Source organism: Pholcus phalangioides, unplaced genomic scaffold, assembly GCF_987345545.1.
Source record: "Pholcus phalangioides strain wild (caught in Gottingen) unplaced genomic scaffold, Ppha-v1.0 ptg000009l_1, whole genome shotgun sequence".
Taxonomy (NCBI): Eukaryota; Metazoa; Arthropoda; class Arachnida; order Araneae; family Pholcidae; genus Pholcus; species Pholcus phalangioides.
Genome location: NW_028301602.1, coordinates 22,446,210 through 22,463,895, shown reverse-complemented (window position 1 = coordinate 22,463,895; position 17,686 = coordinate 22,446,210). Strand labels below are relative to the sequence as shown.

Sequence of the window (17,686 nt, the reverse complement as noted above, 5' to 3'; positions counted from 1 at the left end):
GCATCCGAACACCAACAGTTTTTTGTGGTGCGATGGTGGCAGACTTCCTAACATTTCTTTTTCTACATACGAGACACGCATGCCATATAAAAGAAGAGGGAGAGGGAAGTATAAAAGTAAATCTCGGAAGGGGAAAATAAAGAAATAAATCATGTGTCAACGGTGACAGGTCTAAATGACAGCTTTCTTGAGGAAAAAACTGAAGACCGATCGGTCAACTTGGTATATGTACAGTATTACTATAGAAGCGCCCCCCCCCCCCCCACACTCTCTTTTTTTTCGCCAATATAGTAAATATCATATTTCTAATATCATATTCTTATATAATTATGCATTTAAATGCGATTGGTTATTTAATAAGACAGATATTAAGCGATATGAGAAATTAATATTTTCACATATGTAACTTTCTAAAGAATGTCACACCATGGTTATTTTTCGGTACGACGATCGCAGTTTGAAACCGATTCCCCATTAACCTAAAAAATATATCTAAGCCCAGTGGCGTTTTTATGGGGGAGGGGGCTATAGTGCGAGAAGGGTGGCAAATTTGAGGAATGAGTGGCCAAGAAAATTAGTAGAATGAGAGAAGGGTGGCGAAATTTGCATAACCCTCAATAAATCCACCTCTACCCAGGCAACAAGAGACTAGGTCAGTGAGTGGCCAAAATAGTGAGCTAGAGCAAGGGTGCTCAACCTTTTGGAGAGTGCACTTCATTGGATTGAAAATGTGTCGCGGGCTGCTCAAGTAACTTGGAACTGTGCCGCGGGCCTCTTCATTGATATGTTACAGTGAGCCAGTTCAATTAAGTGATATGTAAATGTACCTCGTGTCACTTATGTGATCTGTACATGTGCCGTGGGCCACTTAAGTAACCTGTATATGTGTTGTATGCTTTTTTTACTTTTAAACCGTACACCACCAGGCTCTGTCGAAATTCGTCAATTTCAGCCCTTGTTCCGGTTAAGAATTCAACCGGGACAAGGGCTGAAATTTACGAATTGTGTCGCGTGCTGCATGAGTGATCTTAAAATGTGCAGCGGGATACTTAAGTGATCGGAAACTGCACCGCGGGACACTTAAATGATCTGGTAATGCGCCGCTTAATTCATTTTTACAAAATTAGGTTAGAGGTCGCGGGTCACATCAGATGACTCCGAGGACCACGACTGGCCCGCGGGACATGGATTGAACATGTATGGCCTAGAGAGTTTGCAAGCACGCGAGCGAGCAAAAGAGTGATTTAGAGCGTGAGCAAGTATGTGAATGAACAAACGAGTGACCTGCAGTGTGAGGGATCAGGTCAGCAACTGACCTAGAGAGTGTTCAAGTATGTGAGTGACCATAGCAGTGTGCAAGCATGACTAAATCATTGACTTTAACACAGGTGTACTTGCAGTAGTGGGGAGGAGGCTAAGCGGGTTATAGCATATGGTCGCGAATTCGGGGAAATAGTCAAGAAAATTAGACTAGAATGGGAGAAAGGGCTGCGAAATTCGCGTAGCCCACAGGCAGCAAAACCATAAATGCTCCTCAGGCTAAGCCGAAGGTAAAATTCGCATCTAGAATTTGTAACGATGGAGGTTCATTTCTTTTGGAACTCTCTTATCTTTCATAAGTAGAGAGTACTAACTCTGTGTTACGAACAATTATGAGAGATAGACTTCAGTTTTTCCGAGATCGTAAAATGCCGGAATATTCTTCTGTTACTAATTTTTTTAAATCAAAATGTTGCGGGTTTCTTACCGACCTAGACTGCCGGACCCTAAATTTATCTATGCGTATTTAAAGATAAGCTTTTAGGACTTTAATTGTTGGTTATTTTTTGCTTGAATTTTAATTCAACAACATGCAACTTTTTCAAAAATCACCCAAATTTACCCATGTTTTGTGCCATAAAACTTTTTAAAATAATTTTAATGAAAAGTCCCCTCGTTAAAGTATGTAACACCATAGTGTGTTGAGAGACACACACAACATTTGAAGGCATTTGAATGAGTGGTGTTCGGAAAAGTGTTCCTTATCTAACGAAAAACTTAGTTTAGAGAAAAAAGCATTTTAGTGAAAAACATTAGCACGTGTAATGCCTGCCAGCAGCTTATATTAACCCTTTGCACTCAAGAGGTGACTCTCGATCACCACTTGGTTCGACGCGATAATTCGAGCGGTAACGATGTTTATTTATGTTTGGTTTGCGCAACATCGCTTCATGAGTGTGCTAAACAATACATGCGTATAAAACAACCGCCAATCTTTGATCTTAAATATGTTTTTTTAGATTTATTGTTATATTTTCGTCTTTGCGTTAGTTGGAACTCGACAGTCGTGCAATGGGGATATTATTTTAAAAGTTACGGAGCCCAATAAGCATGGAATGCGATGAAGGAATCAGTTCAAGAGAAGATGAGTTTGATTTTTCGTTGATGAAGAACAAAATTACGTCTATACATAGACTACTTGACGATAGAAAGGAGGAAACAACTGATGAAGATAGCGATGATGTAAGAGGTGTAACAAGGCGAAAAATAAGGGTAAAAGATAGTGAATGTCAAAGCGACAGTGATTCCGCAGAAGCGACAAAATTCAGAATGAATAACGTGCACAGAATCCGAAGAAATACCGCAAAGAATGCCGTTTGTATCCGGCGGAAGAGCCGCAGGACCGCAAGTATCTTCAGACATAAAAAAAACCATTAGATTTCTTTAAGTTATTTTTTATTCATTTATTTGAAGTGTAAAGATATATAAAATGTTAAAATACAAAAGTTTTAAACGGTGAATGGTGGGTGAAATCGTTTTAAGTTAGCTGTAAGAAATTCACGAAATATGCGGAAAATCGTCTCGAGTTACTGGTTCGTCCGAGCGAAAAAGGCTTTGAGTGCAAAAGGTTGAAATATTTAAAAAATATATTTTTATTATAGGTGGAACAAAAAAATTTAACACAGACGCAGAAAATTTCATAATACTTAAAAATTGAAAAATGTGATTTTTGGAAAATTTGCATGCACTAACCCCCCTCCCCTAAAAGTAATTTAATTGCTAGCCCATTGTTGAATCGTACTTTCTTACACGAGTTAACTCGTCGCCCGTTAACAATGTGCTGGCAATAATTGTAGAAAGAGTTAGTTATGAAATATTGACATAATATTGTAAAAAGAGCAAGTCATGCATTAGTATTTCTTCTTCACACTGAAATGTGAAAAATAAATCGCAACAATTTTTAAAAAACACGCTTTCGAAAACAGTGCTTTTTCAAACGATATACGTGATACCTGTAACACAGTATTTTCAAACAATTTCTGAATCAGTCAGCTAAAAATTGATAAAGCTGCTCGAAGTATCAGTTGCATTTTGAACCATAACATAATCTGTTACGTTAACACTGTCTATAGAACTAACTATTATTTTTCGGTATTTCTTGAATAGTCTGTTAGCAACAAAAAAGCTCCCATAAAGTTTTAAAATTGATTTTTTTTCATTGTTTTTTTATTATCATCTGTATTTATATAAATTAGCTAAAAAATATAATAATTATTTATTTAAAATAATTATTAATAATTTTTTTTCACCAAAAACTTTTGGTGAAATTTGAGGAAAAATAGTTGAATTTGTTGCAGAAATCATTATCATTCTAGATATCATCACACAAAATGTAATATTGATTACAGTTGGAAATCTAGAGTGGTTTTAACTTTGCATATCACCCTATCTCTTTAAACAAAAAAAATTGAAGTTCAAATTTCTGAATTTAATATTGCGTAAAAAATCTCGCAATTTAATTTAGGAAACTTTTTTGGATATTTTCACAAAAAAATCGATCGATTCATGCGATGAAGACGTCAATTAAAAGCAATACTACGCATAGAAGTTATAAAAGCTAACAGTTTCAGATGAAACAGAATGATAAATTGAAGATGGCAATGTGTACAGAGTTTTGGAAAGCGTTTTTATTTCAAACTTACACTCTTTGTGAATATCGTTTGTTAAGATACACCACATTAATAGGCAATGCTTTCCAGATGAGCGTTTGTCAACAACTGTTTGCAGCCGTTTATACTACTTTACCATACACCAACTCCGGTCCATACATCGCCATACGGAAATTTTCAAGCAGTGGTGAACTACCTTTCTGAGTGAAGTTGGGTGGGAAATGAAAGCGCCTTCTGTCGGTGGTCGCCAAAGGCTCGGATGGTAATCTGTCATAGACTTCTGATGTTCTTTTGGCTGGATTCGAACCCATGGACCTTGATGACATCCTTCATAGTAGAAGACGAGCATCTTATCACTGCGCCACTCGGGCGCTGTGTCGTTTACACTGCCAGTGATTATACTACGTTATCAAAGGTTTTTTTAATGCGAGCAATGGTTTTTGTCGGCACGCGTACATCTGTTGGCATTGGATAGTGAAAGGAAAAGTTTTTGACAATGACTTCTTCATATATATTTGTTACCAAGGGTTTAGAGATATACATATGTTGCCCATGATCTTCGTAGCAATCATGTCTAAACAATGGTCATCATACCAATCAAATCTAGACAATGTTCTCTTTAGACGTGCACTTGCTAACAACGTTTGAAAAAAAGTACATCCCCTTACAATGGTTTAAAAACGTCTTTCTGTTGAAAATGGTCTCTAGATGAACAGTTTTTGATAATGAAGAGTTTTCAATATTGTTCCTCAGATGAACAGTTTTTGATGATGGTCTCTAGATGAACACTTCTTACAATGATTTCTTAGACGTACATTTTGTGATAATAGTTATAGACCTATATTTTGTAACAATAGACGTGCAATTGTTAACAATCGTTTCTAGACGAACATTTACTGATAATGGTTTCTAGATTTATACACTAATAATTTACAATGGGTTTTCAAGATGTGTATTCGCTAATAGAGCGAATACTAATATAGCTAATTTATAAACACATTTTTTCGCAGTGATTTATGCTGCGAATTAATTATTATCATTATAATAATTAATTATTATTATTATCATTATGAATACTATGTGCATTCCCTATTCATTAATTCCTACAATGGTTTCCAGACTTACATTTTTCCACAACAGTTTCTGCTCGTAAGCTTGTTGGTAATATTTCTGACAACTTTTGATGCACAATTCATTAATAATAATTTCTAGTCTTTCATTCATTTTGATCAGCAAGAAACTGAATAACCTCCTCACATTAGATAGGCACAGGTATGAGTTAGGTTCAGAATCTGATTCGTGTTTGAAATTAATCCTGTCTGATTATTATCTGATTCATTGCGTAGATCTGTGTATAACTAAATTCAAATAAAGAAAAAAAAATGAAAGATATACTTAAAAATATGTGTATAACATACTAATATAAAGGGTGATTATAATTAAAGTTTCCGTACTCTGAATAGTTAAAACTATTCATTCGAGCATAGCCAATTTTCATAATATCTTGATAAGACCATGGTAGAGAAATTTATACAATAAAAACAGTTCAAATTTTTGCCACCAGGAGAAAAAGTAGCGTTTTTTAAATTAAATTTTCCTTTTTCCCATGGTCCATAAAGCGTGTATACCGAATTTAAGTGGAATACGTTCACCAGAACGGACGCAGCAGAGGTTTGAGTAGTTTCAGTATACTGACACTGCTCAGACAACGTAGCGCCCGTTCTTGTGAACGTATTCCATTAAAACTTGGTATATACGCTTTATGGACCATGAAAAAAAAGGGAAAAGCAATTAAAAAGCTCTACTTTTTCATCTGGTGGCCAAAATTTGACATTATTTTTATTGTATAAATCTTTCTACCATGGTCTTATTAAGATATCATGAAAATTTGCTGTGTTCGGATGAGTAGTTTTTGAGAAAAACTACTCACAAAGTGCGGGAACGTTAATTACAATCACCCTGTATATGATTTACAAAATATCGGTTTAGAAATATGGTTTATAAAACATTATTACCATCACAGAAGCCAAATTTGAAATCGTCAATACATTTTTTCCGGTTCGGGGTGGCTCTACATTTTTTCGACTTCATCTTTTGACCTTTCATTTCGTAGAATATTCGGTGAATATGAGCTATAGTGCAGTACTTATACGTATAGCATTTATTATTTCTTATTTTTTCAACGTGAAAAGCTTGTCTAGCCAACATTATAGGGAAAAAAAGGAGAGAACCTCTTTCATTCCCGGGTCGATTTAACGTGCCTTTTTTCCCAACCCCTCAGTCTCTCTCTCTTGACCGAGCGCCGGACACACATAATACGAGGATTGATCTTCGTGCTAGTCATTGGACTCATTTTGCATATGAATGCGCAAATATCGTGCCATACCGGACCGTCACGCATAGCTTTCTCGCGTGTGCCAATGAAATTTGCATCCAAAGAAAAAAAAAAAATGAATTTTTTTCTCTTTTTAGTATATATTTAAGAGGCAAAAACTTTTCACGAAATTTTTTTTCCCATTTTATGTTAAAAGTGAATATCCAGGGAATAATATCATATCCACTTTGTGTTTTTCATACATTTTGTATCGTAGTCATTGTAATAACCATGATTTGATATGGCTTTTTTTTTTTCGTTTTTACATTTTCTTTGTTATTTGCTCTATATAATTTTTGACGGCGTTTGGTCATTTAAATGCGCGAATAGATTACATCTGTCAAAGCTGTCTCGAGAGACATCTGGTGTATGACTGTAGGTACTGGTGGATTATAATTATAATGTCTCAAATGACACAATGAGGAGGTTAGCTATAGTTAATTAACTGAGTAATTTATGTAAATCACTTTTTGGCTTTTGTATTTATTTTAACGCTTACAGACGGTCCATTTTGTTCTTTGGTGTCTTTTAATCATCTTGATGTTGTGTGATAAATTTTTTTTTGCATACTTTTGATGAAATTCTGAATTTTTAAGAATCAAATGGATTGATCTGAAAGAGGGTTTCTTCGGGATGCGAATCAATCGATTCACTGAAACTGATTGCTCTGATTGACTGTTTTTCAAATTCTTCAATTCCTCCTTATTTTGAATCTAAATTCGTTAATTGAAATAAAAAGGAGTTAAGTAAGGCATTATAAAAGATTTTTTTTAAATTTACTTTATTCAAGAATTGATTAGTATTCAGTAATTGTACATATATATTCGTAATGATGTTAAATTATTCAGTTCATTTCATGTACAGCTAAATGATGTCGCTACAATCCGTTGATACGGTATATATTACATTTGCACGGTACATATGTTACATAAAGTAAAGTTTTTTCTGGCAATTGTTCCTTCAGACTATAATTGATAAACAATGGTTTCCTCTAGACTAGCATTCGCTGACATTGGTTTGTTAGAGAGGATATTGTTGACTGTGGTTTGTGGACGGGCATTTGTTAAAAATGGTTTGTAGACGTACATTTGTTGAGAATGGTTCTTTAAAAGAGAGAGTTCATTCAGTAACAATAATTTATTTCTATACACATCTGATGCAATGGTTTCCCCCACAAATCTGTTAACAATGGTTAAAAAACGTTTATTGTAAAAATATAATAATATAATAAATAAATATTATAAACAATAGCTTCTAGTAGAAATTTGTTCATAATGGTATCTATAGATGTCCATTTCTTAATCATTTTCTCATGATGTACATTTCTTAATAAATTTCTCCAGATGTACATTTGTTGAAAATGATTTCTTTAAAATATACGCATTCCCTAACAATAATTTCTATACGCGCATGTGGTGGTAATGGTCTCTATAAGTAAATTTGTCAAAAACTGTTCAAAAATGCACATTTGATGACAGTGTGCTTTCTTAGTGCATTTACTAACAATGAATGCTGCATGCATTTATTGACAATGTTCGGGAGAACATTTTTTTTTTTTTTGGCATTTGTTAGTAATAACTTCTAGGCTTTCTGTTCAGCAAGAAACTAGAATGGCCCCTTGCACTAGAGTAATAGCCTGCGGCAAACAACATTCGGAACCCCAGATACGGGCATAAACATGTTTCTAATCCACTCTAACGAATTTCTGATTGATGACGCTCATTAATTATCTCTGTGAGTTGTAATTAACAATACGTAGATTTATGATTAAAATTTCAGGAAGAAACAAACCGTGAAAAATTTGCATGTTAACACATTACAGAAATGCTTTTATTGCATGTTTTTTGATTATGTGTGTATACGCCGGCCCATTGGAAACGATGCCAGTAAAGTTGAAACAACCATATGTTTGAAGTTTCCTTATGTTTAAAATATTGCATGCGCTTAATAGATAGCATGACTACCATCGTTATTCGATTAGTACGAGTATTTTATAGGCATCATTACGAACAACTACGATGGCAATAAAACTATATGGTGGAATTGATATTTTCATGGACGGGTTATTACACTGATGGATTTCACTGAGTCGTAGATTGTCATAGTCAACGATTTGGCGCCAAACAAACACCTATTACAATTCCGATTTACTCAGTTTTCATCTAGATGACATTATTATCAAATAAAGGTATTCGCGGTGGTACCAATAATTGTCTTTACCGGGCTATAAGAAAACATGCACGTATTTGTTCACCATTATACAGACGCCAATGTAATGATAGACAATTCTTTTCATAACTTATGCACATTATTATTATTCCTGAATGAAGTTGAAAACTTACTATAAGTATTAATTTTATTGCCTTATAAATATTGATCTTAATCACGTATGATGCATCATCAAGTTTAGGGAAATATAATGTTGAGACTCTTGAGTATTTCTGTTTTAGCGTTGTGGGCATTTTCAGTGGGGATTGAGAGTAGTATGATTATACAGCTATTTTTCGATTATTGAGATACTTTTTCGTCTGTATAATTTGTAAAGATATACAGGGTTTACACAAACGGATAGCACGATTTCAAAAATTTATGTTTCGAAACTTTACACGTAAAAAATATAATCTAATTATAATATATTTATATTATAAATAAAAATAAAAATAAATAATTTTTTTTTCAATATCGCTCAATAGATGGCGGCACTTTCGTAAAACGCATTGTCTGAAATTTAAAATGGTTACAATAAGAGAAAAAAGTTTTTTGTGTGATAGGAAATGGAATGTGCAAGGGTGTTTTTTCCCTGTGCAGCGTGTATTTAGAAATTTGTGAAGGAAAAGAAAAGCAAAAGAATGGTTCAGAGTCAATTTCGGACGCTACGTTCTACGGAAGTGCTGCCATCCGTTGAGCGATTCAAAAAACCTTTGAATGTTTTCTTTATTTTCATGTATCACATATTATACAGGGTGGGCAAAAAGTCTGTAGAAACTGTAAAAATGTATAAAAACCGGAAAAATAACCGAAATAAAAAATAGTTTGCAGAATTAGCATCACCAAATCACGGGAATTTTTGTTTGAAACGGGGAGGGGGGAGGGGAATAACACAGGGCCGGCATTTCAACTTTTTCCAGGGGGTGGACAAAAACATGTACTCAATGTATTTACAATTTTATATATATATATATATATATACCATTTTTAGTGTATTTTCAAAAGCCGGGGCCTCCCCAAATGACGGGCCTTGTGGGGGGGGGGGATAACTCAAAAAACAGCAGTGGCACTGACGTACACAAGTCAAAGAAATGTGCATCGATCCGGTCCATCCAATCTGTCGGAACTGAAAGATTCGATTCGCCGAAAGGTGACATCCGGACTTTCTGCACTCTGCCGTTGCTGAATTTGTGACTCGCCTGCAATGTGTTATTCCCTGTGGTGTTGGTCATGTGAAACACATACTTCTGTAGTAAACGATTTGGAAGCATTCTGTTCGTTATTTGCGTATCTTTTCTTTGACTTGTGTACGTCAGCGCTACCTATCGGCTGTTTTTGAGAACTTTTTCCCTCTCTTGAAAAAATTCTTGCAACCTAGCGCTATTAACTCTGCAAACCATTTTTTATATTTCGTTATTTTTTGATTTTTATGAATTTTTAAATTTCTAAGGACTTTTTGCTCACCCTTCACTATGTGTAATAGTTTTAAAAATATGAATTTTAAAATCGTGTTACCGTGAAACTTCAAGAGCAGTCTGTAAGTCGCCAGGCAGCCCCTTTGGGCTGGGCAGCGACGAGAAAAATTAAATTCTGTTATTTAATTTTTTTAAACTCTGGAGATCGACTGAGAAACTCCAGTGGCAGTGAAAGCTTTGTAGTAATTTTCAACTTTTAGTTCATTATTTTCCTTATGTGTTTATCAGATTTTTAAAAGCCACATTAAGGGGGTTGGTATATACACGCAAATTTTGTAAAAAACACATTTTCCAACTTGAAAATTTCAGTGTTAAAAAAATTAGAAAATGCGTTTTTTTTGGAAAATTTGCGTGCACCAACTGAAATGGTTCCGATGGCAGAGTTTTCATGTATATACACATATCACATTTCTCTGAATGAAAATATACTGTAAAAGATGTTGTTAACTTATATTCTAAAAGATTGGTAGTTTTTGCAATTTGTGGCAAAGTGGGTCACTTTAGTGAAATTGAATTGTTTAATACTGTATATATTAAGAATATTTGCAATCTTTTCGAGATTTATTTTTAAAAATATGAATAATCTGATGTAGTAAAAGATGTTTTATCCCCTGCAAATTTTTGACAATTGTAAATAAGTATACTAATATTGCATTGTAGTAGTGACAATATTTTTTGTAAGGGTTTTATATAACATAAGAAAAAAATCACCGATGGTTGTTTTTAAGCAACTATTTTGCCATTGACTGATGATCAATATCTCTAAGTCGAAAAACCAAGACAAAGAAGACGAGAGTCAGTGCTCCGTACTTCGCACAACGATAAAACTGGGATAACATCTGAACTCAGTAGAGCAACAGGGATCGCCCCCTTCATATCTGGGAACTCGTTACTTAGGCCTGGTTGATTGGTTCGCCCCCATTCCAGAAAATTTTTCGCGGGCGGAATTATCTGTGATAAATTTATGAATTCAAATAGCTAAAATGAATAAGTAAAAGTAACATTCAAGGCAATGAACTTAATATCAATTAGCATAATAAATCCCAATCGGACACGTCATTAGATATTTGCGTACTGCCATCATTTTCTCGTCAGTGTCACCTAATGAAGTTATGCAATACCCTTGCAATTCACATATTTGCATAATTTTCTAAAAGCAACGAGGAAGTAGATCCTATTTGGCGTTGTTTTTCAATCTACAGTCCGCGGACCAGAGTGGTCCTTAAGCTGTATTGTGATCATTTAAATTCTAACTTAATGAAAAAAAAAAATTCAATGGCTGTGATTTTGATATTAGTCCTTACGGGTTCTCTCTTATACAAGTTAAACCTCCATAATTGAGTAACTAATTGTCATCAAGAAAATTGCAGTAAATTGTGATATTAATTGAGTATCGGATAATTGTAGTCATTTTTTGGCAACTACGAAATATTTGCTCATTATTGCTGAAATTTCTAAACAGCTGGGGGGAGGGGAGCAAATAAGAGTCTGAGAAAATCACAGCAAACAAAAAAATCTAACCAAATACTTTTTCTCATGACTAGGCAACCATATTACATTGAGGAAAGGAAATCACCAGTTATCACCAAAGACGTTCTAATAAATTGGAAAAAAAATGAGCAATTGTGGCTGAAATGGCTGAAAATCATGAATTAGCGAAAAATAAATTGTTACGGAAACTCTCAATGAATTGAAATGTAGTTCACAGGGGGGAAAAATGAAAAATATTTGTATAATTGATGACCAATATTTGAGATGAGTATTTAATGTTTCCAGTCATATTTATCATAACATGATCAATATTGAAAGTTATGCCGTGCATCTTCATTGACGTTTTTAGTGAAAATTACAAATTCGAATGAGTTTCGGTGAAAAAAACCACTATGATTGTGTTAAAAAAAAGTCGACAAAAATACAGTAACCTGTAAACTACCGGACCCTGTACGTAGTCACTCAGTAAAAAAGTCACTCACCCATGATATTTCACCAGACACCACTCTGACCATATCGCTATATTGCAATTTACTGCCATTAATGAGATGGGTTGAAAATGAAGGTGACATCTATCGGTGGCCGCCTCAAGCTCGTTAGGGAAAATAGCTTACCTATATCCCCTCCCGCGGGTTTGAACCGTGACAGCAACCTTCACGGTGGTAGAAGAGCATCTTACCAATGATGTAAGTTACCGGTCCGTCGAATGTTTTCAGATATTTTCCTAGTTCTTTGGTTCAGAAAGGTTGAGAAACGCTGTTATACAGAGGCTGTGCCAAATTGTTTGCACAGCGGATATTTATGCAACTGTCGACTTCAGAAATATACTTTTAATTACAAAAACTTTATTTATTGAGAATAAAAATAAATGAAATGGTGTGTGTGTTGAGTTCATTCTATTCGTGTACAGTACTTAAAAATAACAACATCTGAGCTAATGAAAACTTGCCAACACAGTGATAAGTTGCCCAAACATAGTGATTTTATATTTCTATTATCTTGATAAATATTGCATTTGAAAATGTGAGTTTTTCGTATGTGACCTTTCAGAGCGGGATCTACGTCTCAATAATTGGAAGTATTGGCACACGGGGACTGCAAAAAAATTCAATTTCTTCATTTTTTTTGTATACCCTCAACAAATTTTGAAATTTTAATTATAGCTGCACGTCATGTGGAAATTTTTTTTTAATTGGAAGTATGATTCTAAAGTCATCAGTTGCAGAGCTATCTGCTGTGTAAAGAATTTGGAACATCCTGTAAGGAAGTGTTTCTCAAAGTGTGTGCGTCGCGGTGAGCTGGAGATATTGATTCATGTGCCTATTTATGCTTGGAGAGAAATGGTTCTTTTGTAGGGAAAATATCTACTAAACCAGGGATTCTTAAACTTTTTCAGCCTTGACCCAAAATAAACAAAAAGATCAGCTTTGCGACCCACGGGATCAGTTTTTTTTTCGAAATCAGTAAATCCATAACGCAATAAGTGCATTTATTACAGGACTGTAAGTGGATTTGTACGATTCATCTAGAAAGTTCCTGCTGATCAAGTCTGGGTCAGGTCCCATAGCTCGAGAATCCCTGGTTGCAAATGAATTTATACGGCCCATCTTGGGAGTTATGGATAATCAAGTTTGAGTCGTGACCCATGAGCAGGCAGACCTGCAACACGGTACTTTCATAACACGAAAATTTAAACATTTACTATCTTTACTTTAATATATGGAAGACAGATGGTGTCACCAACAGAACACAAAACAATTCCGATTCTGACAATGTAAACACATCACGCCACACATACACTTAGAACACACATTCCGACACGTATCAATTCGTTAGAAATTCCGCAGAGGAATGTGTACGAGGTGCTGCATGTATGTGAAATAGTAGTCGTACCTGAAGAATTCCTGGCTATAAGTGAATTTGCACTACCCTTCTCGGAATCCACTGCGAATCACGTTTATGTCGTGACCGATGGCTCAAGAATGAATGTAAGTGAATTTGTACGACCCACCTTGGAATCCTCCATCACCCTGCTTTAGGTTAAGAAAACCTTTTTAAAGTTTTTACCAAACTCTTCTCAGCAGCCGCATATGAACCATAAATCGGGCAAGGGAGACGTCGGTAACAAAGGTTTGAGAACCACTTCTGTATGGCATTTCAGTGGCAACAATAACACAAGGTGGAGACATTTTTTGTGTTCGCAATCAACTAATTAACTATCCCTAAAACATTCGCTTTTTCGAGTGTATCGCGTCGGTCATGAACAAAAGAACGAGATTATACACGAGTGGATACTAAATAATGGTCGAAATATTTCACTTCCTGGAACAGGAAGCTCTGGTATAAGAACGAAAGGGTCTAACACTTATTTATTCATTGCTGTATCTATCGATGGACCGTTTATTACTAGGAGTTGGGAAAGGCATCGCGTTTTCGGTCACGATTCCATTTCCTTGGCTCTTCCGGTTCGAGTTACTCAACGTGAGAGGACATCAAGGCAATATAATAATGCTGGGAAACAAAAAGAAAATGGGGGAGAGCTTTTCTAACCGCGGTGACGTAACACTCGGACAGCTTCCGTTCCCGTTGGCACGTTCGCCTATCAAAACTGCATACAACACACTTTTCGTCTAGGTTTAATTAAGGGAGCATTTACACGCGATTAATAGACGTTGTCGAAAATTGGCTTCAACCACTAATTTAGCCGTTCTAATCGGCTTTCCCGTACGAAATCCGTGGGAATCGTTCGGAGGAAATTGCGTGCGATGTCGATTCTCATGAATCGGGTGGAGGAATATAATATATATGGATGGTTGGGATGGGGATGAGATTTTCCGGATAAGAGATGGAGTGAGTCTTGTTGAAATGATCACGGGAATGAGAACGAGGGATGGCAGAATAATGTTTTTATCCATTGAGACTAAATATGTTCAGACTTATGATCGGAGTTAGTCTGGTAACTGGAATATCGGGGGAATGTAAGTGCATTTTATAAATACTGAGGTGGGTCAAAATTTTTGTATATTTTTCTGTTACTCAGTTCATTCATCCAATAATACTGGAATATCCAAAATAGAGGCCGTTATGTCACACAGTCTGAAGTCATCTTTCTGCCAATTTTTATGATCCTCGGCTGATACCAGTTATTGTCCTTTGAGGCAAAGAATCAGCTTCTATGATGGGCGAGTTCTTAACCTATGGGTCGAAGGGGGCTTTCCAGATGGGTCGTTCAAATCCACTAACAGCCAATGTCTCTTGAGCTATGGGCCTCAATCCAAACTTGATTCGCAGGGGCTTCCGAGATAGTTCATACAAATCTAATTAAAGACCTGTTATAAATGCAGTTATTGCGTTACTGATATCACTGATTTTGGGTCGCAAAGCTAATCTTGTTGATTTTGGGTCGCAAAGCTAATCTTGTTGATTTTGGGTCGCGGCTGAAAGAGGTTACGAACGCCTTTTCACGTTCTCTGGATCAGGTTTTCCTTAACTTTGAGCCTCAAGGCCCAACTTGCAGCCCTGGGATATTCTAAGAAGACCAAGGTGAAAATCAAGTGGACAAAGAGTCATGACAGGTGGTTACGGCAGCCACAGATAGCCATGAAAAAACATAAGAAAAGAATTCTCAAAGCTTTTAAATGCGATATGCTAAGGGAAAAAACTGTGGTAACTTTCAGAATACATTGGAACTGCCCATAGGAGCCGAAAGTGAAGTGAACCATGGATCGCAACAAGTAATAATCCAAGAGGGTATTACTACTTGATTATTGCAGGTTCTGGGATAACTTCGATTTATAAATTCCTTGAGTTTAGCCCTTGATCGTCCAAGAAGTATGAGGTAGTGTATTATCTTGCTATAGTACATATATAGGGCTCTGTTTCTGTTAATAAATACCGGGTATTTTTGCAGCATGGCAGGTTAAGAGGTACATACGGTAGCTCTGCTGAACTGAACGAATCAAGCACGAGCAAGCTCTTTCGTTATTGTAATGTAAGGTCTATAGCGACAGAGCCTGGTCGTAGCTCCGCTTAAGTAGTGAAGGTTATGAACCGCATTGGAATGGGAAATGCCAAGTTCACTTGATAATATTCGAGCGCTAATCAGTGAAATTACCTCCAATCCACAGTTTTGGCACGGCCTACCTTGGCTTATCGTTGGGGTTCTCCAACTTGAGCGAAATATCTTGAATCACTTGCTGCTGTAATCAGCTGTATTCATTCACCTTTTTGCATAACAAGATGTTTTGAGTTGTGCTACAGTCCAATCGACTATAATATGAAAAACTTTCTATTAACTTTGTCACATCGCATACATGCCACAAACCATGCTCGTAAGCAACTAATGCAGAGCTGTTGACTTACTTCAATAATATCAGTTGTCTTTGATGTTTTGGTATTTATGCCGCATATTCGTATATTTGTTTTACGTTAGCCTAACATGTGTTATTTTCTTTTAACTGATAGGTGTCGTTTGCGATACAGACAAAGCAGAAAGATTTGATTTTATGATGATTTGACGTCCAGCACCGAGAAAACTACAAAGTAGAAAGACAAAAAAAAACGAAATTCTGGTTACAGATGACATTCAAAATGCCAATAGTGTCCAAGGACGAAATGGCGCAGCGATTCCACCAGAACTGGAGGGAACAGAACCCGGATGACAACTGTCTACCGGACGGTTCCGTCGACGATTGTCTGACGAACTTAAATTGGTTGCAGAACCTAAACATCATGACCAAATTAGGCGGGCCGACTCCAGAAACTCCGCCGGCTAGTCCCGTTTCGTCACCGGATTTCTCCGGGAAAGCTTATTACAACGGGGACAAAGTTTACATGAGCACCTCCGTCAGCCACTCTAAGTCCAAAGCGAACGCTTCCAAAGCCATTTTAGAAGACGTCGATTACAAAACTAACGGATCAGTTAAGCCGCCGTACTCTTACGCAACGTTAATCTGCATGGCCATGAAGGCAAACAAGAACAAAATGACCCTCTCTTCCATCTACAAATGGATCAAAGAAAACTTCATGTATTACAAGAATGCCGATCCAAGTTGGCAGGTAATTATTATCCATATCATTACCTCGATATATTTTTTCTCGGGTATCAAGAATGGTGTTGAATTTTTAATATTCCAAGTTCCTTGATGTTTCGGGGTTATTCTACATTTCGGATTCCATTTGTAAGTCATAAGTGATGGATAATCCGCGTAAACTTTGAATTTCTAATAAGTAAAATTAACCAGTGTTGGGCTTCACTGCAGAAAGGAATTTATTGCAGTGAAAACAACATGTAGAATCTCCTTAAAAAAAACGACCGCCTTTCTATATCATACCATAATTTCACACGACTATGGTCAAAAATAACACCATTTTCTAGATCATCATAACTTCTGTATTCAAGCTATTCAATTTTTTTTTGCTGATATTACCTGTAGAAAGATCAAGCATTAATATTAAAAAAATTTTTTTGTTCCTTAGGTAGTTCAAATATGGATGTTTTAAAAATTAAGTTTTGGACCATAGTTGTGTTATGAAGTCCCATCGAACATTTTGTGTTATAAATCGCTTACGAACCACAGTTGAGAGAATAGATATTTCACCTATATCATATATCCATCTTTATCTTCTTTGGTAGAAGGGTTTTTCTTAATTCGACCCATAAGGGATTCAAAAAAGGGGGTTCATAGAGAAATCACGCCGAGCCAAAAACCCGCTGAAACTTAATCATCAAATTCGGTTAGAAGTTTCGTTTCATGATTATGAGAGGGTTTTTTTTTCGAAATTCGATCGCTAAGGGGGCCATAAGGGGATTCAATGGGGGGGGGGGAAGGTAGTATTAATTTTGTCAGTATATTTGTATTGTAATGTAGAGATTCACTGAGAAGGGATTTTTCAAAATTCAAAGGTTGAAAGGTTATATGGAGTGATCGTCACTGAGCCGAAATCGCTGACGCCATAAATATGAAATTTAGTCAATATTGTATTTTATAATGTACCCCCACCCCAAGATGGGATTTCTAAAAATTCATCCCCCCAAGGGGGTCATAAGGGGTTCAAATGTCACAATGGGGAATCATCGATGAGTAATTTTCAGATTACCAAATCCAAGCGAGTGATGCCGAGGGTAACAGCTTGTGGTCCATAAACATGGTTGGACCATAATTGAAAGCAAAGTACAATTTTCTATTATTTTTCCTATAATTATTTTT

The 17,686-nt window shown here is 36.0% G+C and overlaps 1 protein-coding gene across 1 annotated transcript in view; it reads left to right on the top strand.

The window, feature by feature from the left end:
* The window catches only part of LOC149082539 (uncharacterized), a 56,187-nt gene that overhangs the window by 26,529 nt on the left and 11,972 nt on the right, over positions 1–17,686 (top strand). Inside the window, exon 2 of the mRNA XM_089236882.1 lies at positions 15,942–16,535. Within this exon, the coding sequence (XP_089093008.1) occupies positions 16,056–16,535 (480 nt within the window). The 5' untranslated portion in view covers positions 15,942–16,055. The remainder of the gene's footprint in view (positions 1–15,941; positions 16,536–17,686) is intronic.